The sequence below is a fragment of the Danio aesculapii genome, chromosome 19 (genome assembly GCF_903798145.1).
Source record: "Danio aesculapii chromosome 19, fDanAes4.1, whole genome shotgun sequence".
Taxonomy (NCBI): domain Eukaryota; kingdom Metazoa; phylum Chordata; class Actinopteri; order Cypriniformes; family Danionidae; genus Danio; species Danio aesculapii.
Genome location: NC_079453.1, coordinates 38,563,182 through 38,588,818, shown reverse-complemented (window position 1 = coordinate 38,588,818; position 25,637 = coordinate 38,563,182). Strand labels below are relative to the sequence as shown.

General features: G+C 33.3%; 2 protein-coding genes across 2 annotated transcripts; both read right to left on the bottom strand.

Annotated features, from left to right (window-relative positions):
- Positions 1–1,305: 1,305 nt before the first annotated feature.
- smim12 (small integral membrane protein 12) lies at positions 1,306–5,220 on the bottom strand. Its single transcript, XM_056479841.1, has 2 exons — positions 5,149–5,220; positions 1,306–1,742 (listed from the first exon to the last, which is right to left on the bottom strand). The coding sequence occupies exon 2, from the start codon at positions 1,718–1,720 to the stop codon at positions 1,445–1,447; it is 276 nt and encodes a 91-aa protein (XP_056335816.1). The 5' UTR covers positions 1,721–1,742; positions 5,149–5,220; the 3' UTR covers positions 1,306–1,444.
- Positions 5,221–7,159: 1,939 nt separating this feature from the next.
- Positions 7,160–23,966, bottom strand: pef1 (penta-EF-hand domain containing 1). The gene is made up of 5 exons (XM_056480426.1): positions 23,898–23,966; positions 21,888–22,149; positions 14,853–15,008; positions 14,522–14,665; positions 7,160–7,893 (listed from the first exon to the last, which is right to left on the bottom strand). The coding sequence occupies exons 1-5, from the start codon at positions 23,916–23,918 to the stop codon at positions 7,664–7,666; spliced, it is 813 nt and encodes a 270-aa protein (XP_056336401.1). The 5' UTR covers positions 23,919–23,966; the 3' UTR covers positions 7,160–7,663.
- Between the last annotated feature and the right edge of the window lie 1,671 nt (positions 23,967–25,637).

The following is a 25,637-nucleotide window of genomic DNA, read 5'->3' as shown; positions in this document are numbered from 1 at the left end:
TGATTTTAACCTCTTAAAGTCAAGTGCTATTTTGGGCTTTCCGCCTGGATTTTGCCTACCCAAATTCAAAAGCTTCCTAAATTCACATGCAGAGGTGTAAATGCAAAAGTTTGGTATCATTTTAAAGAAAACCCTCTGAATTTTCATAAAACACTGTTGAAAGTTATTAAAATAATTTATATTTTATCTGTCCTATAATAAACCCCTCCGAGAAAGAGGCGTAAACTCAAATTTGAAAGTACCTTTTAGGTTCTGTGAGGCTGCTGTAATTATTTTGTTGGTTCCTGCACAGGTCAGCAATCATAGAAAAAAGAAAAATCTCTCGATCATAATCTATGCAAAAGTTATTTTATTGTAACTGATGAAAGAACGGAACCGCTTATGGGGGTTTTGGGCCAATACGGACCTTTAAAATTTAAAGAATGCGAAAGTAAATTATGTCACTGACCTGGTACCATGTAAGCAGAGTTTAGGTTAACTGTAATTGAAAGAAATAAACAGATTGTGTTGTGAATTTGAAGTTGAGCCAAGAAATAGACACCCAGTCCTATGTATGATCCTGTCGTGTTATGCAAAGTGCTAAATTCACTAGTTGGAAAAATCATCCAAGAACCAGCACTAAAAGTAAACTGAGTCTTTACATTTATTACATGAACAAGGCAGCAGCCTCCCACACACCTCAGCACAAATGTTGGCCAAGGCAATTACCGCTGACATTTTAGCTGTAACGATGCTTGGGAAAGCAATATATGCGTAATGAGCTCCAGGATTGATTTTACTGTACTGTACATGTAAATGGACACAGAATAACTGGTTTAAAATGCTTCCACACACTCGAAAACACGTGCAAAGTTCTCACATGAACTCTACTTTTATGCTTTTACTTGTCGCCGTGTTCATTATTACCAATTACCAGAGGACTACAGTGACGACACTCGCCTAAAACATTTTCAGGTCCAACTCAAGTGTTGTCTTGCATAAATGTACTTTTATTCAAGCGGACACAAATTCAACAAAGGTGGTCTTTCTTTGAGCTTTGGTCTCATGAGCATATGACAGGGAGAACGAATGGAAAACTTATTAAAGCTTTCCAAGTTTGGACTTGGGCAATGTAGTCATGTGTCTCTGCATGCCTAAGGGCAGAAGATGAATGTAAGGAAGTCTCAAAGAATAAAACTGTAAAATATTCTCTCAGCACTCAAAGTTTCACCAGCTGGCCTGGTAAATATTACAGCAAGACTCCGTATAATTAGGGCAGCATAACAAAGTGGCATAAGAGTGGATGTGAAATCACCCCCCCCCCCCCCCCCCCTCCCAAAAAAAAAAAAAACCTTCTCTGTAAAGATCCTGTCCCCGGGGCCGTGAAGTGTAACAAATGAGCCCAAAGTTTGAGACGTTGTGCATCACTATATGGTAATCAGGATTTCATGACGTTTAATGAAACTTAGCTCTTCACCGCTCGGTTTCTTTCCAGCACGGCTCTCGGTGTGAATTCCAGTTTGTCCTTCAGGCTGAGGACCTGTGTGCTGTCCCGACCGTTCAGTTCCTCTAATTTACGATCCTCCCTTAGTTCTGCAATGCCCCTTTCTTCCCCTGGAGCATTAGGAGTCCCTCTGATAAACCACTCTAGATGGTAGCCAACAGCTCCCACCACAAAGGCCACCGGGAAGGTCACGTAGGGCGCATAAGTGCGCATGGCTGTCCAGAACACTGGCCACATGGTTGCAGGCTCAGAAATGCACCTGAAAACAAAAAAATCAGACCAAGTTCTGGAAGGTCATTTACGTTCAGTGTTGGAGAAAGTTACTTTAGAAAGTACTGCATTACAATATTGAGTTACTCCACAAAATAAAAAGTAACTCCTTGCATTACTTAGTTAGTTTTTATAGTAAGTAATACATTACATTACTTTTTATTACCTGGCTGAGGCTTCTTTCTTTTTTCTTTAATGGAGGAGTTCTACATTTAACGACACACTGTATAACCTACACCTACAAAAAACATTAAAATATAATTTTAGGATAATGTTATCTGAGAACTTCCTGACCACAAACCTGTACATGCCGTATATACGGGTTATTGAACATTTAAAAGCAATGTGATTTAGGGCAGGGCAATTAATCGAAAAGTAATCAAAATCGACATTCAGAACCTATAATCGTTCTAATTTTTTCAGATCAATTTTTTTAATTATTTTCTCTACCGTGTGTGAAGTCACATGACCCCCTCTGTTAAGGCTGAATTACACTTATATTATGATTTATATTTATTATATTATTATGATATTATACTTCTGCCAAGGGCATGTGTACAGTCCGGCGCAGCCTTCGCATACCCGCACACCGCTCAAAAAACATGTATTTACATGTCACAACGACACGTAGCACAAGCTTTGTGATTGGTTGGTTTGGTATCGGTGACGACGGTGGGTGACGCAGGGAGCCGCATTTTAGGCAATGTGTGTTTTAATTACAGTTGTTCAGCATTGATGTTCACTAAATAATCATATATAGTAGATAGTTTGTGTTTCCTTCAATTATTTTAAAATCAAGTAATGCATCCTTCATTCAAAAATCTCTCACTTGTAATATTTGAGCATATTTACTGTACGAAACTTGTCAGTGACGCATGAAGGCAAAAACATAAAATAAATAAATAAAATAATCGTAATCGAGTTAAAATGTTCAATTAAACAAAATTTTGATTTTAGGCCAAATCGCCCAGCCATAATGCGTTTGCTGTTTTTGTACTATTTGTCTTAAGTAAAATCACTGTTCATTGAGTCAATCCTCTTTTCCTTTACTTCGATGCGTTCAAAATAATGAACATATTTTGTTATTGACTGCATGATTCATAGTGACTACTTTAATTTTAATTCAGCAATATATTATTTAAAAGCTAATTAAACTAAATAGTAAAATTTTCAAAAATGTAACTCAAATATTAATACTTATAAGTAATGCGTTACTCGTTACTTAGAAAAGTTATACTATTATGTAACGTTACTTTTAATGTGTTACCCCCAACATTGTTTACGTTTGGTTAGGAGTTATTCTGTTTACCAGTGCCAAATTAAGGCGAGACACTGCTGGCAAAACATTCATGCACCTGTCAATTTTGAGATTTTCGCTTTTTGGCTTTATGCCTTTTGACTGCGTGCTCTACCAAATGGTTGACCATGTTTTCACTGTTTTAAATAATGTTTTACACACACAGCATTGTTGGTATGCAAAAATAATAATAATAAACAAATCAAACAAACATAATTCTGTTGCACTACTACACTTGGTTTTGGTTTTAAATATTTGATACTTTAAAAAAATAAAGATGTGTTCAAAAATGCTTCATTTTGAATATTTTCTAAAATAAATTGACTTAAAACACTTCATATTTTCCGATTTTTCATAGTATATGTATTAATTCCGGTACTTTTACCATAAACCGACATACCATTTGGTAGAGGTTGATATTTTAGAAGTTATGGGGTATGTTGAAAAAAATAAATCCATTGAGTGTGTTAACTAGCGACATTAGGAGTTAAGAAATGCAATCCAAAGTTATCTTTTCTTTATAGGGTAGTTAAAGAATTAAAATGCTTTTTTTTTCAGTCTAATGGAAAGTAATCATACAAAATACATGTTTAAGTGTTTATTTTAGTGCATTAGAGATTTAACCTGAACTGGGCTACAAATACACCAAAATGTAATAGTGTTATTTATATCTCTATTAGGCATGGGGTGATAACAGATTTCAAGGTACACAGAGGTTTGGAATTTTTTTATTTATTTATTTTTTCACACACACAAGGTTTTTTTTTACGTTTTGTTTTCATTTTTTTAGGACAACAGTATCTCCAGCAGAAAATATATCCAAAGTTGCCTTTTAAATTGTGACAGCAGAAGTCAATGATTCATTGTAATTATTTAGCCTGACATGTTGAATATGTCTCTCCAAATAAAATGTATTGTGTTTGAAAGGGAAAAAGTTGTTGTTTTTACCCAGACATTAAAAAAAGAACATATATTAGAGCAGTAATCACAATACCAAAAAACCCTGAAACAGTGATATTTTTATCTAAGGTTATCACACCATCAGAATTTTATACCGGCCCATGCCTAATCTCTATACTGAAGGTTTTTGTGGGATAAATTCATATAATTGCCTGATTATAGACAACATTTATATTGACATTTATTAAAATTTTGAATTAATTCGACTAATTATAAGGGTGACACGGTTGCTCAGTGGTTAGCACTGTTGCCTCACAACAAGAAGGTCTCCGGTTCGAGCATCGGCTGGGTCAGTTAGCATTTCTGTCTGGAGTTTTCTCCCCGTGTTCGTGTGGGTTTCCTCTGGGTGCTCCGGTTTCCCCCACAGTTCAAAGACATGCGCTATAGATGAATTGAATAAGATAAATTGGCCATAGTAAATGTGTGTGAATGCATGAGTGTGTGGGTGTTTCCCAGTGCTGGGTTGCGGCTGGAAGGGCATCCGCTGCGTAATAACCTAAGCTGGATAAGTTAGCGTTTAATGTGCGAATATAAAACCAACTTTATCTCAATATCAACTATGAAGTGATGTAATGAGACTTACTCTAATATTAGTCAAAATGCTAAAATATTCTGAAAAAAAAAAATCTGAATTCATCAAATCGTCACATAATACATGCAAATCCGTGCATATCTAGTGAAAGAATGCCTCGTTTACGTATTTAAGAACAGTTTTAAAATCCGTGTCATACAAAGAAATAGTGTTTGCAATCCTTAATGTAATCAATGAAATGGGGGAAGTGTGGTGATTCACTTATCATATTTTCCCTCGTCAAATTCTGTGCGCATTTTACATTAAAGACACGTTTTATAAGAAGCCAAGCAAACAACACTGTCATAATTGTTTTTATAGAGTTAAAAATAATTAAATTATATTTGAAGTGATTGTGTAACTTCGTCTTTAAAGAATCACGTAACTAACACAAGGGTACTGGTGTCAACATGAGGCGCAGCAAATATACATTAACACGAAATATGTTCACTTAGATATGTTTTTAAAACTATAGCGAATAACCTGCAGACTATTCAGTGCGTCTTATTTTAAACATTTATCAAGTCGTTGGCGCGTGCGTTTATAAAATCCCATGACTGTACGTACCTCTATCTCTAGGTGCCTCCACTTCCTGCCTCTTTGCGTCACCGTAAGCAACGATGTGATTGGCTATTTCTGCATGTCAGAATGACGTTTCTAAGTGTCATTCGTTCAGGGACAGAGACAGAAAATGTCATAGTGATGTATAAAAGGTCACATACAGTCCGCTGGGTTTTATAGAAAAGAGACAATACAGTATGAGTGTTGTTTTTAAAGCTTTAACATTGCTGGAGGAAGAGATTGTTTTCAAATAATATTTCAAATCTTTACAAAAAAGAAGAAAAATGGGCTTTACAGACTAAAAGTTTTGTAATTTATATTACCCCTGGCATGATCTTTTGTTTCTCTTCTTGTTTTGTCCTGTCGTCTGTTTTTGTTGTTATAGGATTTATACGTTTTCTTTATATTTTTGTATTCTTGTTGAACGTTCCAATAGTTTTATACAGGATGTCCTGTTAAAACAATACTGCCACCTAGTGACAGAAGTTGAAACCGATACTGATTATTTGTCATGAAATTTAGTTTGAATAATAACCATAACAACAATGATAACATTAGTATTATTATTTAAAACATTATTATTATTGTAAGTAGTAGTATTACTAGTATTATATATTAACTGTAAAAAAAACACAACAGAAAAAATAAATGTATGGCCAGGTTAAGGAGAGCATAAACATACAAAACTAATAAAGCAACTGGCTTTGGGACAGAATAAACAAATTGGCATAATAATAATACTACTAATAATAATGACAACAAAAACTACAATCTTACCAATATTAATAATGATAATTATAAATGTTAAGTGTTGTGTATATATACTCACCAGCCACTTAATTAAGTACATCATACTGGTACCGGGTTGGACTCCCCTTTGCTTTCAGAACTGCCTTAATCCTTCGTGGCATAGGTACTGAAAATATTCCTGAGATTTTGGTCCATACTGACATGATAGCATCACACAGTTGCTGCAGATTTCTCGGCTGCACATCCATGATGCGAATCTCCCGTACCAGCACATCCTAATTGTGCTGTATTGGCTTGAGTTCTGGTGACTGTGGAGGCCATTTGAGTACAGTGAACTCATTGTCATGTTCAAGAAACCAGTCTGAGATGATTCGCACTTTATGACATGGCGCATTATCCTGCTGGAAGTACTCATCAGAAGATGGGTGCACTGTAGTCATAAAGGGATGGACAACAATACTCAGGTAGGCTGTGGCATTGACACGATGCTCAATTGGTAGTAATGGGTTCAAAGTGTGCCAAGAAAATATCCCCCACACCATTAGACCACCACCAGCAGCCTGAACCGTTGATACAAGAAAGGATGGATCCATGCTTTTATGTTGTTGACCAAATTCTGACCCTAACATCTGAATGTCGCAGCAGAAATTGAGACTCATTAGACCAGGCAACGTTTTTCCAATCTTTTATTGTCCAATTTTGGTGAGCCTGAGCAAATTGTAGTCTCAGTTTCCTGTTCTTAGCTGACAGGAGTGGCACCTAGTGTGATCAGCTCAAATCATTCTGGCCATTCTCCTCTGACCTCTGGCATCAACAAGGCATTTGCGCCCACAGAACTGCCGCTCACTGGATATTTTCTCTTTTTCGGACTATTCTATGTAAACCCTAGAGATGGTTGTACGTGAAAATCAAAGAAGATCAGCAGTTTCTGAAATACTCAGACCGTCTGGCCCCAACAACCATGCCATGTTCAAAGTCACTTAAATCACCTTTCTTCCCCATTCTGATGCTCGCTTTGAACTGCAGCAGATCATCTTGATCATGTCTACATGCTTAAATGCATTGAGTTGCTGCCATGTGATTAGAAATTTGCGTTAACGAGCAGTTGGACAGGTGTACCTAATAAAGTGGCCGGTGAGTGTATGTATACTACAATTTAATATGAACAGACGCCATTTTAAAATATATAACTTTTTATTTTAAACATGAACAAAAATGGGAAAAATACAACAAAAAATAAAAACCTCAATTAAACAAATGCAAGCTATTAATTCATTTTATTTTATTTTAATTAGAAGCAAAACACCAGGACAAAACAAAATCAATATATGGGGAAGAGGGGACGAGAATATACATAAATAAGAAGCTTAGGAAAGGTAAAGCTAAGCAAAGCTGCCTTTCAAGCATTAATATTAATTTGCATATTTAAAAAGTACAGAAATATCCATTATAACAAAAGAATAAAAATAAAGATATTCATACTATCAAGACAAACTCTGATTAATTAGTAAACAGTGCTTGCTGCATAGCTTATGGCATTTTATTCACATGCACCACTGATATTTTTGGCAATAGTTTAGTCTTGAATTACTGTATTAGACCTGTCTAAAGCAGATGTCATAACAGTCATCTCTTGCAATAAGTGCTAGTTACATGCTAAGCTAATTGGCAAAGTTGAACGAACACAGTTTTCAGCTCAGAAAGGCACTGCTGAGGGTATCAAGTGTGGTGCCACTCATTCATTCATTCAGGTTCAAGCGTCTCGATTGTTTTACATGAGTCTGGTGATGGCACTAGACAGAAAGTCTTCATAACTCATCCTCACGTTGCCCGTCATGCCGGTGTCTTTCTCTCTGAAGGACTGGGTCATGCTCTGGAGCTGCGTACACACCTGAATGAAGCCGTCCAGCTGGAGAACCTTGGTCCCACCGCGCACAGAGTAACGGTTCACCAGCTCCTGAATGAACTGAGGACTCAGATTGTAGCCCATCTGAGATAATGCTGCAAAAAAAGACAGTGGGGAACGGGATAAATGTGACTTGTTTTAGTTGACTACGTGAATTTGATCAATAATAATGTATAGAGACATTATAAATATATTTTCTATTTCAATAGTATGTTTTAAAACTATATCTATTTATGTGATTTGAAGATGAGTTTAGAGCCACTATTACTGTATTCTTTAGTGTCAGAAATTACTGTAAAATGCTGATTTGCTCCTCAATAAACATTCATTTGAGTTTTACAGAGTTCATACATGTTTTTAATACTAAAATTCCATGACTTTCAAGTAAATTTCATAACCCATGCCAGGTAGCAAAGAATTCTGGCTGAGATTTGACAAAGCAGGCACAGCAGGCATTCATCCAGCACTGAGTTACAGCATGTGGGTCAAACTTGGTCTGTGTTTGGCAGAGGTAGCACCGTCTTTAAGGTTGCACATAAGATTTAAACCAGATTTAAAATGTAGTATTTGGCCCATATGTTAAAAAATGATATATGGGCCATGTAAGTTTGAACTATCTTGACCCACTTTTAATATACATTAAATAATTTTTGAGTAAAGAAAAAAATAAATAAAAATAAAAATCTACCAATCAGGTCGCTTTGAGAAAAAGCACGCCCATAGTGTGCCTCAATTGCAATGCTTCATGGTTTATCGATTTTATTGCAATGATGAGACACCAACCTATCTGGCCCAGTTCAGGCCCAGTTTTAAGTTATTGACTTGGCTGAGTCTTGACCCAGATATGGTCCATGTTTGGCCCTTGTCTGGAAGCCAGACTTGGTCCACTCATGTACCATAATTCACTGCGGCATATGGCCAAGCAAGACCTGATTGTATGGGCCAGAGCAATTTTGCTACGTTGGATATTTCTATATGTGGTAAATAATAAGAAAAACAATGCACGCTCAAATTTATTACAGCATATCATAAAACGCACAACAATTTATTTAGTTTAAGTGAAGTTTCATAAACTAATTTCGAGAGGAGCACGTGATATGATTGAGCACGTCTGGCCACTCATCTGTAATCAGTAATAATCCAATCAGAGTGATCCTAGTTTACTATAAATGGATCATTTTCTCCCTACTGTTCTATCTTCATTTGGAAGAATCCCCCCTTCCACCCCATCTCCTCCTTTTCCTCCCTTTTCTAAAGGGGGAGCTCTCGAGACCTACCTGATCTCGGATCTCCTGATATGCTTATCGACCGGGCGGGAGCCCTGGGCTCAAATATCTCCGAGCTCAGGGTTCTCTCCTGGGACAGCATGCCAAACCTGCTTTATACGCCAAGAATATCTAAGTGGGAACTCTTGAAATGTATTTTTATATCTATGTAAAATGTACTTAGATAAAGCTTACACTGCAGTAATAATGTGAGAGCATGTTTTGTGCCAAGGACAGAAAAGAAGTAAAGACAACTAACCATTATTTAAGTATACAGATATTTGTTCAACTAATTTCTATGCGTTTTCCAAAACATTGTGTTTTTTTCTGTTTTTCCAGAACTTTTCCAGGCCTGGAAAATGCCATGTCAAAATTCAATGACTTTTCCAGGTTTTTCATGACTGTATAAACCCTGGTATTATTATTTCTTAAATAATATTGGGGATTTTTTACAAGGGGCAAATGAAAATTCAACCATCATTTACACTTTTTTTTCCAAGCATGTATTAATTATTTTTTTTCTGTTCTACGGTAATTTTTTTCCTGGTATGGATGTCCTTGACTACATTTTCAAACATTCTTCAAAATATTTTCTTCTGTGTTCAAAACAAACAAACAAAACAAATAAAACCTTTGGAACCACTTCAGTATAAGTAAATGAGTGCATTTCAATTCCTGAGTGAACTACCCCTTTGATTTTTTAAAGTTGTCTTCTAAAAGACAATTGTGATGCCAGATTTCAAGCTTGATTTTACTTCATTTTCATCAATTGGTGAAGTTTTGTTTCTCGCAACTGTCGCCACTGTCTTGTTTGGTTGGGACTTATGGAGCTGCGCATCAATCGATTTGCTCTTCAGTGTTTGGACTTTCAGCAGTGAAAATTAAAACACAGTGAACTGAACTTCAACTCTAAAAACTGGACTGACAGTTTCAATTTACTAGAACTTTGTAAAAGTGCTGTAGAAATATAGATGAATTGAATTAAATTAATGCAGTTTTTTTAAAGATCTTTCATTGAATAAAACTTTTCAACATTAAGCGTTTTTAACATTATAAATATTTCTGGTAAATGGTAAATTGAAGGCATTCTTGCTTATTTCTTTTTTGTATTTCAATTAAATTCCTGCAAGACAGTGGCTACAAGTTGAGGTTATTTTAAGAGCCATTTTTCATGACGTCTCAACAATGAAATTGCAAAGGATTAGGTGGAAAAACAATTTCACAGAAGAAAACACAAGCTTAGCAACAGCCTTTTTCCAAACTTGTTTTTTTTTCGACTGCTAAATCTTGAGTGTTTATGTGACCAAACCTTTCTATTTAAACGAGTTTGTTAAAATAAAATAAAAAATTCAGATAAAAAAAAAAACAAAATAATATAAACAAAAGTAAATATAAATCTGCTAAATATTAAATTAAATAATTCCAGATTGACAAAAAATAAATATTCTAAAATATATAAATATAAACTAAATATACTGCTCAAAAAATAAAAACTCTTAGAGTTACATTGTGTTGTTTAAGTGGCCTCTTTATTTTTTTTAGCAGTTTATAATTCGGCTAAATATTAAATTGAAGGCAATCTTGCTCATTTCTTTCTTTCTTTTTTCTTTTTTTTATAATTATTTTTTTAGGGGTTTTCACCTTTATTAGATAGGACAGTAGAGAGTATTGAATACTCAACTCGGGTCGCCGCAATCACCGGAGTGCATGTGTCGACGCACTAACCACTACACCACTGGCGCCGACATCTTTCTTTAAAATAAAATTAAAATTCAGATTGACAAAACAGAATATTATAAAATATAACTATAAACTAAATGTAAATCTGCTAAATATTACATTGAAAGCATTCTTGCTCATTTCTTTTTCTAAAAAACTCCAAATAAAATAAAAAAAAATTCCAGATTATTAAAAACTATATATTATAAATTAAAAAAACTAAACATAAATCGGCTAAATATTACATTGAAGGCATACTTGCTCATTTCATTATTTAAAACTAATGTTAAAAAATTCCAGATTGACAAAAACTAAATATTATAAAATTAAATATAAACTAAATATAAATCTGCTAAATCTTAAATTATAGGCATTCTTGCACATTTCATTCTTTCTTTAAAATAAAATAAATATTTCAAATTGACAAAAACTAAATATTATAAAATATAAACTAAATATAAATCTTCTAAATAATAAATTGAAGGAATTCTTATTTATTTATTCCTTTAAAATAAAATAAAAATTCAAGATCAACAAAAAAAATATATATATTATGAAATAAGCTACAGTAAATTGGCTGTATGTGTGTGAATGTAAGAGTGTGTGGATGTTTCCCAGTGTTGGGTTGTGGCTGGAAGGGCATGTGCTGCAAAAAATATATGCTGGATAAGTTGTCGGTTCATTCCACTGTGGTCACCCCTGATTAATAAAGGGATTAAGCCGAAAAGAAAATTGATGAATGAAAATAAAATGTAATAAAATTCCAGATTGAGAAAAACACATCTTAACACCAGATGCAAACAGGTTTGAGCATCTTATTGCAAAACAAAGGACTTATCCCTCCCCCCCGAAACACAAAATCTACATGTGTGTTTTTTTTCACAGGTCCCACTCACAGTTGTTTTTTTTGCACAGTTTTTATCAACACTGTCACTCAGCAGTAATCGTCCATGCACTTTCAGTCCTATTCACATCTCTATAATGGCTTCAACTATCGCAGCAGATGAAATACTGCTCCAGCAGTCGTGAATAGCCTTGTTCATTCAAAATCAATGAGTATAAAAAAGGCACTGCAAGACAGCAGCTACGAGTTTTGAGGTTATTTTAAGAGCAATTTGTCATGACGTTTCAACAATAAAATTGCGCAGGATTAGATGGAAAAAGAATTTCACAGAAGAAAACACAAGCTTTGCAACAGCCTCTTTACTTTTAAACTTTTTTGCGACTACTAAATCTTGAGTGTTTATGTCACCTAAACTTTCTAGATTTAAACACATTTGTTGTTGTTTTTTTCCGGGATACTTGACTAATCAAGGATAATTGTAATTATGATTTGTCTATTGAGCAAATCCCTAGAGCAGTAAACAAAAACACTATAATTTTCAAATAGATATGTGAAAGGCTACGTGAATTATCTTTGCGGAAAAGATACAGAAAAACAGTTGATGAAAGCAGTAAAAACTTCCTGTGTTTAGACTGAGGTTATGATTAGTTCACTGATCAAGCCTTGTTACTTAAGCAAAGCAAAAGTCAACAACAGAATTCATTGCATGCAAAAATTGCTTGACTAAAAACGCACAACATGTAAATAAAACTAGTGGCGAATGGCTTGTAGGTTTATAAGGAACAACAACAAATGACATAGTACAAATTACATTCATTCATTTTCTTTTCGGCTTAGTCCCTTTATTAATCTGGGGTCACCACAGTGGAAGGAACTGCCAACTTATCCAGCATATGTATTATGCAGCCAATGCCCTTCCAGCTGCAACCCAAGGCATTCACACAAATGCACTATGGACAATTTAGCTCACCCAATTCACCTATACCACATGTTTTTGGACTTTCTGTGTGGAGTTCGCATGTTCTCCCCATGTTCATGTGGATTTCTTCTTGGTGCTCTGGTTTCCACCGCAGTCCAAAGACATGTGCTATAGGTGAACTGGTTAAACAAAAATTGTACATAGTGTATGAGTTTTCACTAACATATAAATATGGGTGTACTCGTTTTTGGATTGTCATTTTCTTAGATTAGCTCCAGATTTGACTTTATAACTGATTAATCTATGCACAAATATTAGGCCTGCACGATTAATGGTTTTTAAACCGAAATCACGATTTGAAAAGATGCGATTTTCAAATGGTAAAAGCTGCGATTATTTAGATTATTACTGGGCCGAGGGAGGCGAGCGCAAGTAGCCTAATTAAAATGTTCCAACTACTTAAAAAGCAGACAACTGTTACAGAAAAACCAATGAGCCCCTATTTTACTGCTACGGATGGAAAAATGAAAGCTGTAATATCTCTCTCTCTCTCTCTATATATATATATATATATATATATACATATACACATATACATATACACATATACATACATATACACATATATATATATATATACATATATATATATATATATATATATATGTATATATATATATATATACATATATATATATATATATATATATATATATATATATATATATATATATATATATATATATATATATATATATATATATACACATACATATATATATATATATATATATATACACATATACATATATATATATATACACATATACATATATATACATATACACATATATATATATATATATTTATATGTATATATATATATATATATATGTATGTATATGTATATATATACGTATGTATATTTAAAGATTTTAAAGGTGTTTTACATCTTATATAATTTCTTTAATTGAACTGAAAATACTGTAGTTATTTTCTTAATTTGTCATGACAACTGACAACTTTATTGGAAAAAATGGTATTAAATAAACAGAAGCATAGTGTAGTATACTTTGTGATTATGCTTGGTCTTTCTTTGGTGCAATTAAAACAACCACATCAAACCTGCAGCTCTTTTATGAAATTATAGTAAATCGCATTTTAAATCACAAATTTGATCAGATAATCACAATTACATTCTCCAAATTGAGCAGCCCTAACAAATACATTAATATTAAGCATCCTATTAAATATTTTTGAAGGGTCATACTCATATTTGCAAATCATTATATTATATTATATTATATTATATTATATTATATTATATTATATTATATTATATTATATTATATTATATTAAAATTAATGCTTTTAAAAGATTTCTTCTGCACATCAAGCCTGAATATATTTGATTAAAAATACAATAAAGCAGTTATATTGCGAAATAATACATTTAATTGTAATTGCTTCTGTATTCTAAAGTTGCATTTTTAGCTAAATTACTTCTAGAATGTTTAAAAACTTTAAAATAAATTGAACCCTTTATGAAACAATGCTGAGCAGAAAACTTTATCAGCCTCCACAAAACATAAGCAGATTCTTATGATTTTGTGGAGACTATGATAAAGATTTCTTTTTAGAATTTATTAACATAATAACCATTTAAATAATATAATATAATATAATATAATATAATATAATATAATATAATATAATATAATATAATATAATATAATATAATATAATATAATATAATATAATATAATATAATATAATATAATATAATATAATATAATAACCAGCCAAGTTCACCCACCACTGTCAAGTATGTCAAGCCAATGCATTTGGCCCCTGAACACAGACTAGCAATGCAATGTTGGAATCTGTGATTACTCGCTGTAACTGTCGTCATACCAGTGTGAACATGCATCTATAACTGCAAACGGTCATCTCTCCTGACCTCTAAACAGACTCACCCTGGTGCATCTCATTGGTGTTAATTGATCCGGATCGGTCACGGTCGAACTGCTGGAACGCTGCCCTCCACTGCTGCAGAAACGTCCACAATGCGGAGAAACCAAACACATCTACACGGCCCGATTTAGTCTTGTCAAACATATCTGGAAATGAAGACAAAGGACAGATTCCTACTTCAATTTCCTTTGGCGGGTGTCATCAGATGACTTCTATTTTTGTATTGTTTGCTTGACATTGCGGTGCTCTAAATTCAGTTATATGGGGATTTAAGCATCTACTAGATAATGTAACTGCTGTCAGGAGGTTTATGTTAACAACGGAGGCACTCACTGAGCATCATAATGCAGGTTTCGTCATTGAAAGAGGAGTTGTTGAAGTTCATGAGTGCCTGCTTCAGCTCTTTTGCATTAATGTAGCCACTCTGGTCTGAATCTACTGTTGAAAACCACTGGTAGGCTTCAGGGTTGACACCGGGTGGAATGTTACCTGCAATAGGGGGATAAAGAGGATTATGTTAGCGAGTCTGATTCATTATTATTCATTCATTTAAGGTGAATTATTCAATCATTCATATACTTTTCGGCTTAGTCCCTTTATTAATACATGGTCCCCACTGCGGAATGAACTGCCAACTTATCCAGCATATGTTTTACGCAGCGGATACCCTTCCAGCCACAACCCATCTCTGGGAAACATCCATACACACTCACTCATACACTACGGACAATTTAGCCTTACAAATTCACCTGTACCGCATGTCTTTAGACTGTGGGGGAAACCGGGGCACCCGGAGGAAACCCATGCGAACGCAGGAAGAACATGCAAACTCCACAAAGAAACGCCAACTGACCCAGCCGAGGCTCGGACCAGCGACCTTCTTGCTGTGAGACAATTGCACTACCTACTGCGCCACTGCGTCGTCCTGAGGTAAATTAGCTCATTCAGAACTTTTAAATTGAATTAATGAAACCATGAATTAATGAAACCAAACAAAAAAAGGACTTTATTGGTAAGACTGATTCTTTTATTCTTTTATTTACGATAAATTACTTAATTCATAACGTTTAAATCAAATTAACGAAACCACAAATTAATGAAACCAAAAAAAGACTACATTAGTGAGTCTGATTCATTTATTCGTTTGTTTAAGGTAACTTAGTCCATTCAGATCGTTTAAATTTAATTAATGAAACCAAAAAAAGACTACAGTAGTGAGTCTGATTCATTTATTCGTTTATTTAGGCAAGGCAAGTTTATTTATATAGCACATTTCATACACAGTGGCAATTCAAAGTGCTTTACACAAACAGGAATAAAAGAAACAAGTATAAGAAAAATAAAACAAATAATAAAAATGGTTAAAAATATAAAACAAATAAGCATAAAAACAGATAAAATGTGTTATAAAAGAATGAAAAAGAAGAGAAAAATAGAATAGTGCAATCTGTCGGACGTAGCACAGTGCTCATTCAGTAAAGGCACAGCTAAACAGATGTGTTTTCAGTCTTGATTTGAATGTGCCCAATGTTGGAGCACATCTGATCATTTCTAAAAGCTGATTCCAGCAGTGAGGGGCGTAGTAGCTGAAAGCCGATTCACCCTGCTTTGACTGAACTCTTAGAATTTCTAGCTTATTTGCTCCTAAAGATCTGAGTGATCTGTTGGGTTTGTATTTAAGGTCATTTAGTCCATTCAGAACGTTAAAATTTAGTTAATGAAACCAAAAAAAGACTACATTAGTGATTCTGATTCATTTATTCGTTTATTGAAGGTAATTTAGTCCATTCAGAACGTTTAAATTTAATGAAACCAAAAAAAGACTTTATTAGTGAGTCTGATTCATTTATTCGTTTATTGAAGGTAATTTAGTCCATTCAGAACGTTTAAATTTAATGAAACCAAAAAAAGACTTCATTAGTGAGTCTGATTCATTTATTCGTTTATTGAAGGTAATTTAGTCCATTCAGAACGTTTAAAATTAATGAAACCAAAAAAAGACTTCATTAGTGAGTCTGATTCATTTATTCGTTTATTGAAGGTAATTTAGTCCATTCAGAACGTTTAAATTTAATGAAACCAAAAAAAGACTGCATTAGTGAGTCTGATTCATTTATTCGTTTATTGAAGGTAATTTAGTCCATTCAGAACGTTTAAATTTAATGAAAGCAAAAAAAGACTGCATTAGTGAGTCTGATTCATTTATTCGTTTATTTAAGGTAATTTAGTCCATTCAGAACGTTTAAATTTAATGAAACTAAAAAAAGACTGCATTAGTGAGTCTGATTCATTTATTCGTTTATTTAAGGTAATTTTGTCCATTCAGAACGTTTAAATTTAATGAAACCAAAAAAAGACTGCATTAGTGAGTCTGATTCATTTATTAGTTTATTTAAGGTAATTTAGTCCATTCAGAATGTTTAAATTTATTTAATGAAACCAAAAAAAGACTACATTAGTGAGTCTGATTTATTTTATTCATTCATTTAAGGTAAATTAGTCATTCAAAACTTTTAAATTGAATTAATTAAACGACGAATTAATGAAACCAAAAAAAAAAAAAAAAAAAACACTACATTAGTAAGTCTGATTCATTTATTTAAGGTAAATTATTCCATTCAGAACATCTAAATTGAATTAATGAAACCATGAATTAATGAAACAGAAACAATAACTATTTTAGTGCGTCTGATTCATTTTTATTAATTTATTTAAGGCAAATTAGTTAGTTCAAAACTTTTAAATTGAATTAATGAAACCATTTTCTTACATTTTAGAATAGTAATATACTACTAATAATACATTATTATTTAGAGAATAATTAAATGCGTCCCAAATGGCACACTACACACTATGCACTTACGCACTCAACAGCATAGTATATGATTGTAGTGTCGTCCCAAATGGAACACTAACGTTTTTATACTAAGCAGAAAATTCAAATTGCTTCCCTGATGATGTTTGACGGTTGCCAAATTAGTGAAATAAATAACCAAACTCCCAAATAATACCTGCCATGAGTATAACCGCATTCACCATCGGAAGATGGTATAATCACTTTCGTAGGAGAATCTTGCTTTCTCAATCCAAAATAAATAGTCCAAAATCAGTGCCTGAAAGCTCTGCCCCTTCCGCTACGTAAGCAAAGCAATGGCCGTTCAGTGTGTGAAGTGTCCAACATTCCACACTTCATTTTAACGGTGCATCATCCAGGTATTTAAAGTGCACCTATATTTTTTTTAGAGTTTACAGTGTGAACGCACTACTTGCACTATTTATACTACAAAATGGTGTAGAACTGCATTAGTATGTGATTTGGGATGCACCTAATATTTCAATTGTTTATTAACAGTTTCACATAAAGGGCACCTATTTTACTCCTTTTTTAAGATTTAAGATAAGTCTTTTGGTTTAAGAAAGAAAGAAAGAAAAAAAGAAAGAAAGAAAGAAAGAAAGAAAGAAAGAAAGAAAGAAAGAAAGAAAGAAAATGTGGTTTGAAATGATAATGATCATTAATATAATTATTATTTATTTATATTTTAATTGTTTGAGTCTGACGGAACTTAAGTGTTTCGAACTGAAGCACATTAGTATACACCAGTGTTAATTGAATATAGCATTATTTTAATATTTGTTTGAATTAACTAGCATGCATTTACATTTAAATGTGGATTTAAAATAAATATTCCTTTAGTAATTATATGTATTTTTATTTACATTTTGTTTAAAAATGTCTATATGATTTCTTACTTTATATAGGAACTTTTAGTTTTAGATATCAATTTAAATACTAAATTAGTATTTCAAAAATCTAAGCAAAGACAAATGATAAATGACAGAACGAAAGATAAATAGACAGATAGGTTAAGTTTAAAAATAACTCTAGCGTATACAGCTTAAACTAAATGAGCTCATTTATATTTATGTGACATCTCTTATATACTAAATAAAGCTGTTTCGGATACAGCATATGCATAAATGCACAAAAGAAATTGTTCATTACTCTGCGAAATGAGCAGAAGGATGATAATGATGAGGACGAGCAGTCCTACAGGTCATATTTGAGGAAAAAAAAAACATTGGAAATGGGTTGAACATGAACAAGCCTACGCTGTCAGTGATATGTCGTCTCAGTCCCAAGAGGGACAAGAATAAGTTGTGCAATTTGGTGAAGCGCAGACGGTCACTGTATCCCTCGGGAGGAATAAGCACTGTTCAGAGGACAGTCTTCGAATCTGACAGCCATTCCCACAGGACATTATAGAATACTTATGGACTTAAACGCAGACAGACACAACCGCACGAACCTTTTCTCTCGGAATTACCACACTCATCACTCTAATTCTCCCCTGGGCACGTTCTGTACCAGATCAGTACAAGATGCTTGTGCCATCCTGCGGTGTATCAGCATCCGTCATTCGGTGAGGGGCATATGACACAGCTGCAGTGCAAGAGGATCAAGGACCTTGTCTGCAGTGCCTTCATAAATTCCTATCTTTCGTCTTTTATTCACAGCCCTCGGCCATTGCATGCCTGATGGAACAGCAGTGGCTCGCGGTGTCTTAGCTGCCAACCCTGACACTCAGACATCATCAGTCAATGCAGCCTAGAGCTGCTGCCGACCACTCCTGAGACCACGCTGAAAAATTCACAAGCTGGAGCAACATCTATTACGCTGCATTTGCAGATGTATGAAGCTGTGGAAAACATTCGGTTAAAAGTGATAGATTGCAAACCACATTCCTATTATATTTTTCTATCAGATCATATTTAGGAATGTTTATTGTATAATTAAAGGGATAGCTCACATATTAAAATTATGTCATCATTTGCACACTTTATTTGTTCAAAACCAGTTATTATTGTTGATCAAGTAAACACACAAAAAACTAGTAACCATTAATTTCCATAGTATTTGTTTTTCTGGTCACACTTGACGATGAGGTCGTATCAGTTAATGAGACAAAAAAATGAACAATACATTAAATACAATATTTAATCACATTTTATCACAGTAATTCATTTTTAATGTAATGTATTTTTAATTTAATGCCAGCAATGACAGCAACCAAGGCTATTTTCATGGCAAGAACATTTCAATAATAAATATACAATTAAAAACAACAAACAAATGAATACATAAATTAAATAAGATTTTTACATGATAAAAAGTCTAAAATTGATCCTAGTGACACTTTGTTAAAAATGTCCTTAAGAAAGTTCATTTCATAAAAAAGCCTTCTGGAATCATTAAAGCAGGAAAGTCCAATAAAAAGTGTTTTACAGTAAGGGGAATTGAGCAGTTATTCATTGTTAGTTCATGTTAACTCATGAATTTGGATGCTGATAATGCATTAGGAAATGCTGCACAAGTATTGCTAATTATTAGTTCATGTTAGTAAGTACATCAACTAATGAAACCTTACTGTAACGTGTGAACATTTTTCCTACTATGGAAGCCAATGATTACATGTTTCCAACATTTTTCAATATATCTTGTTTTGTGTTAAACAGAAAAAAAAAACTGGTATAAAAAAAAAAGTCAAGTCAAGTGAGTAAATGAAGACAATTTTCATTTTTAGATGATCTATTCATCGTTGCAATTAAAATATTGTATATTGTTTTAATAACGTACATTGTAAAATATACTATATATAAATATATTGTATACTATTTACTATATAAATATATTTTACTTCGTAAAATAATGTATATTGTTTTGTTTTTTGGAGTATGTTTTTGTATTTTGCACTGTTGTTGTATTTTGGAGCCAGCACCTAAGCTTTTCACTCATCATAGTACACGTGCTGCTGATGATGTGGCAATAAAAGTGATTTGATTTGAAATAAGGGTTAAGTCTATTTATTAATAGGTTATGAATTGACAATATATAGATTACATTTCTAAGACATTTAAAAGCTTTAATCCAGGTTTAAAACTAAACTGTGTTTCTGTCTGTTACAATAGTCACTGTGTCAGATTATGCATTTCTGATTATTGTCCCAGCATAGACAAGAAATTAGTCTAAAAAGTGAATTACTGGAGCACAAACCAATATTTTAACTTTACCCCTTTGCTTAACCGGTTTCATTTTCTCATGGATTGAGTGACAACTCATGGCAGGTTCAGAGAAACTTACACTTAGAAAACAAGGTGAGCTAATATGTTGACTCAAAATAAAATGCTGTTTTGTGAAGACTTTGTCATTGTTAAAGATCCCATGAAACTAAAAGAAAGTTTTTTTTAAGATGTTAGTATCAATATTGTTCATTTAAGATATTTATAAGCTAGTGCACACCAAAACAGTGATGAAATTTGTAAATATAAAACAGATATAAATAAGTAAGCTTGCAGCTTGTCACTTCTGCCTAAATGGATCATTTATTTATTTATTTATTTATTCACGTGACCTCATACTTCAGTTTCTCATCAAATTGTGACCAATCAAATGCTCTCTAGTATCTGAGATGCCCCACCCCATTCAAGACGCTTCACATTTGATGTGCTTGAGCTTAACCACTCTAACTAGCAGAGTGGTGATAAAACAAAATGCTATTGCCTGTTTTGAAAAAGAGGAGGAGTTACACTTGTCCCACCCTCTCTTCGTGTTTTGGTAGAGATTACATCAAACATCGAATAAAAGATGCACATTTCAAAGCACCACACAGGACCTTTAAATCTTCCTAAAAGTTTTGTTATACTACTGATTATAAAGGACAATAGCAGAACTTTTTAAGTTATTTCAAGTACAAACGGTATGAATGAATACTTGACAATAACACGGTTACAACATTCTTACAAATATAATAACCTTTTTTAAAAGTTCATATTCAGCTTTTTATTGGATTTTGCTTTCTGTTATTTGATCATTTACTTTTCAAACGCTGGTGAGCAAGATGAATATCTGTGTTTATTTATATTAATTCACTTTAAAAGTTCTGCTGATAATATTAAGTTTTTACTTACAGATCCTACATTGCTTTTATTTCATTCGTCTATCCCGGGTAATGCTGAATACAGTAGTCAACATTTGAAGTGGACCAAATACGTTTTTAATATTGTCCTAAGTCAAGAATGGGTATAGTCCAATAGTTTTAGGACAACTTTGATACTTTTTTAAAAATACTTCAAATGTTGACCACTGTAGACATATTAATAAAAACACAATGATCATAATGCAAACCATGCACATTGTTTGTATATTAAAAACTTAGTTATCATATGTTATACAGCATCAATCTAAGTTTAGCTTAATAATACTTTTTAGAGCCACTGAAACCACACAAATATTCAAACATAAATAATTTGGTAATACATATGTATGTTACCAATATAATACTCAGGCCAACTAACTTAAACATCTCTAACCTGCTGGTCCCTGCTGACGGTATGGTCCTCCTTGAGGTTGTCCATAACCTCCGTACGGACCCCCTGGAGCTTGACCCCCTCCGTATGGTGCTCTTGGACCAGGTTGACCATAAGATCCATATGGAGACCCTCCTCCATACTGTTGCCCTGGAGGGGCACTGCCATAAGTTGAACCATACTGTCCAGCAGCAGGACCACCTGCATATGGTGCCCTTGGAGGCTGCTGCCACTGGGGAGCACTACCCCCTGGTCCTGAATAACCCTTTGGAAACAAGTAAAGAAAAGCATGTATTAAAATAAACTAGTGTTGCTTGAAATGCAATGAATTGCTTTTCATTGAGGTAAAGTTGGTTTTATTCGTTCATTTTTGACCAGTGACAATTTGTGACATGCTACTTTGAATATTGGGTCTTGAATCACAAGCAAGTATGACTTGAAAAACAACATTTTCCAAAGAATATTTCTGAAATTATATTTGTTACCACATTAGCGAACATAAAACCAACTTTACCTCAATATTGTTGTCAGTTGTGGTCTATAACAAAGACAAATGAATCACCAAAACAATAAATAATAATAAAAAAAATCTCAAATGTTAATGTTATAACTGTATTGAGGTAAAGTTAGTTTTAAATTCACACATTCAGACTTTGGCGTTCAATAAAATACTAAAGCAGAATTTAAAAAGGCTAATACTGATTAATTGTGATGACATACTTTTATGAGCACAACTTGTGACACTGTCTATAAACTATTTACCACGCTACATTAAATATTGAGTTTTAAATTACAAGCAAGAATGTCTTCAAAACAACATAAGCACTATTTAGTTGACTGAACAGTGTTGTACTTTGAAGGGCTGCTAACATGATTTCCCTATTTAGAATTTCCAAAGAATAATTTTCTGAAACTATATTTGGTAGCACATTTGCAAATATAAAACCAACTTTCCCTCAATACTGTTGTCAGTTACATAATTGTATTGAGGTTAAGTTAGTTTTATATTCACACATTCAGACGTTAGCATTCAATAAAATACTAAAGCAGAATTTAAAAAGGCTAATACTCATTAATTATAATGCCATACTTTTATGTTACGCACTAACCTGTGACAGTGACATGGTCCCTATATAGTTTACCATGCTACGTTGAATATTGGGTCTGAAATCGCATGTAATAATGACTTCAAAACAACATTAGCACTATTTAACTGATTGAACAATGTTGGACTTTGATAGCCATTGGCTGTTAATATGGTTCCCCTACTTAGAATTAGCAAAGAATACCTTTCTGAAATTATATTAAGAAAGTGAAAGTGTGTATGTGCGAACGTAAAACCGACTTTATTTCAATTATAATTGTCAGTACAGCAGTAAACGGATTACTAATGTTAAACAGATATTGATATTCCAATCCGCACCATAATTCACAAAGTCCTGGGGATAACATGACAGCACACATTTACGTATTCAATCCATTCACGTCACTGCATTTTTCCATACAATGAAAGTGACTCTCTAGAATCTTCTCCTGTGTTTAGCGAAAGAAAAGTGAAAACATTAATAAACGAAGTTACACTGGTACACTCACGTTGTTATATTATGATTGTAGACCAAGAAATACATGTGGAATTACGGTTTACTGACGGATGAAGGTAAAGGACAGCATGGCTAGATTCAAGAGACACATTTCTTTTGTTCGTGTTTGTCATAGGACATCAATTAAAATGATGCATATGTTCACTAACGTTAAAAACTAATGAAAATCACGCGATTAACTGATTTGTTCAAACAAAAACCATCGTATTGGACTTAACATCACAGTAGCAACAGGGCTAACGTTAACTGATTAGCCTAAAACGCTGTTTCTACAAATATTTACGCGATTGTGCGAATGCATAATTTCTCTGTACATTAAGTTCAGATTCTAAGACACAAACCGGAGAATCACATAAATATAAAACACACATATATTAATGTAAAATAGTTAAACCCGGAAGACAAACTTTACCTGTCCGTATTGATAATTCATTCCGCAGAAAATCTTCAGCAAATGGAGCGACTAGGGTGTTTTTAACACGGCCCGCCTCCTCACGCTGATTGGTGTGTTTTCATGTTTGTCAACGGAGAAGCCTCATATTTTCAATCTGATTGGTTAAAGCAATGGAAAATTGCTGATAGCTGAGACTGTGAGTCACACTCATAGACTGGTCATACTGTGTACATAATGTAAAGTTTTGTTGTAGTAACCATATTTATGGAGGAGGATAGACTTAATTTGTTATACAAAGGTAAGAGTTAACATTTTATTTACTTGAAATGAAAGTTCATCAAATAAGATTTTTACATAGTGTAATACAGAGACCTAGCTAAGCTGTGACTGTAAAAATTTGTCCTGACTTGGATTGACATCGGTATTATTAGTAACGTTACTATGAACATGCCATTTTTGTGTCAACTTAAAATTAAATTTAATAATAATAATAATAATAATAATAATAATAATAATAATAATAATAATAATAATAATAATAATAATTACCATATTCATTATTATAAGTTCAATGAGTTCACTGTACTCAAATGGCCTCCCCAGTCAACAGATCTCAATCCAAGAGAGCACCTTTGGGATGTGGTGGGATTCATATAAGAACTGCAGCAACCACTGCAAGGATTCAACCAAGGAGTCCTAAACCTTTTGATACCTTAAGCCTCTTAAAAAATAATTATCCGCTTAATAACCTTCTCTCTAATTTTTGGTAATTGTCACATAACAGAGCTAAACAGATGAACTATTTACATAATTAATTTTTTTTTTTACTTTACATGTTATGATTTTGTTAGCTTTTTATTAACTCATAGTGAAACTTGTGACACATTCAATATGAAGTCTGCCGCTGATAGGGATGCCATGTTTGACATAAGATTGCATTAAAGTTTAAGTGAAAACACTGCTTCAAATATTCTATCAGTGACAAAAAAGTTGTCATGATTTTAGTAAGTATATATTTACTGAAATCATGACCATATATATATATATATATATATATATATATATATATATATATATATATATATATATATATATATATATATATATATATATATATATATATAAAATCTTTTTTTTTATTTTTTTTATAAAATTTCTTGATAAGTAAGTTGAATATTTCAATCCTGTCACAAGTTTACAACCCTGAAACAATGACATGTGTAATGGGGTTGAGTGTGATGGGGTTGAGTGTTTAAAACAAAATGACCTCTGCTCCTCGCAGCAATTAAACAAGAATATGTTATATTGTCTTGAATTCAAATGAAAAAAAAAAAAAATCTTTGTTTTACGTTACGGGGTTGAGTTGATAAGCGTGACCCTAACTATAATAAACCTCAAAAAATGTAAATAAGTTAAAACATATCTTGCCTTCTTCTGCACCCTGCTGTTGAAGAGAGCTGAATGACGTCTCTTCATATCTGTGATGTCATATAAGGGTGGAGTCTAAATTGTAATAGGCCAGTGGTGCCCAAACTCTGTCCTGGAGGGCCGGTGTTCTGCATAGTTTAGCTCTAACTTTCTTCAACACACCTGCCTGGAAGTTTCTAGTATACCCAGAAAGAGCTTGATTAGATGGTTCAAGTGTGTTTAATTGGGCTTGGAATTAAAATTTGCAGGACACCGGACCTCCAAGACCAAGTTTGGGCATCCCTGCTATAGGTGGAGAATTGCTGTCATGATGGGGTTGAGTTTTTTATT

Bases quoted from the DNA above. Each gene is read 5' to 3' on its own strand.
- smim12 (XM_056479841.1), bottom strand. From the start codon at position 1,720: ATGTGGCCAGTGTTCTGGACAGCCATGCGCACTTATGCGCCCTACGTG.
- pef1 (XM_056480426.1), bottom strand. From the start codon at position 23,918: ATGAATTATCAATACGGACAG. The intron at 22,150-23,897 runs GTAAAGTTTGTC...TTGTTTCCAAAG, and splicing joins TGAATTATCAATACGGACAG to GGTTATTCAGGACCAGGGGG. The intron at 15,009-21,887 runs GTTAGAGATGTT...CCCCTATTGCAG, and splicing joins CCGTCAGCAGGGACCAGCAG to GTAACATTCCACCCGGTGTC.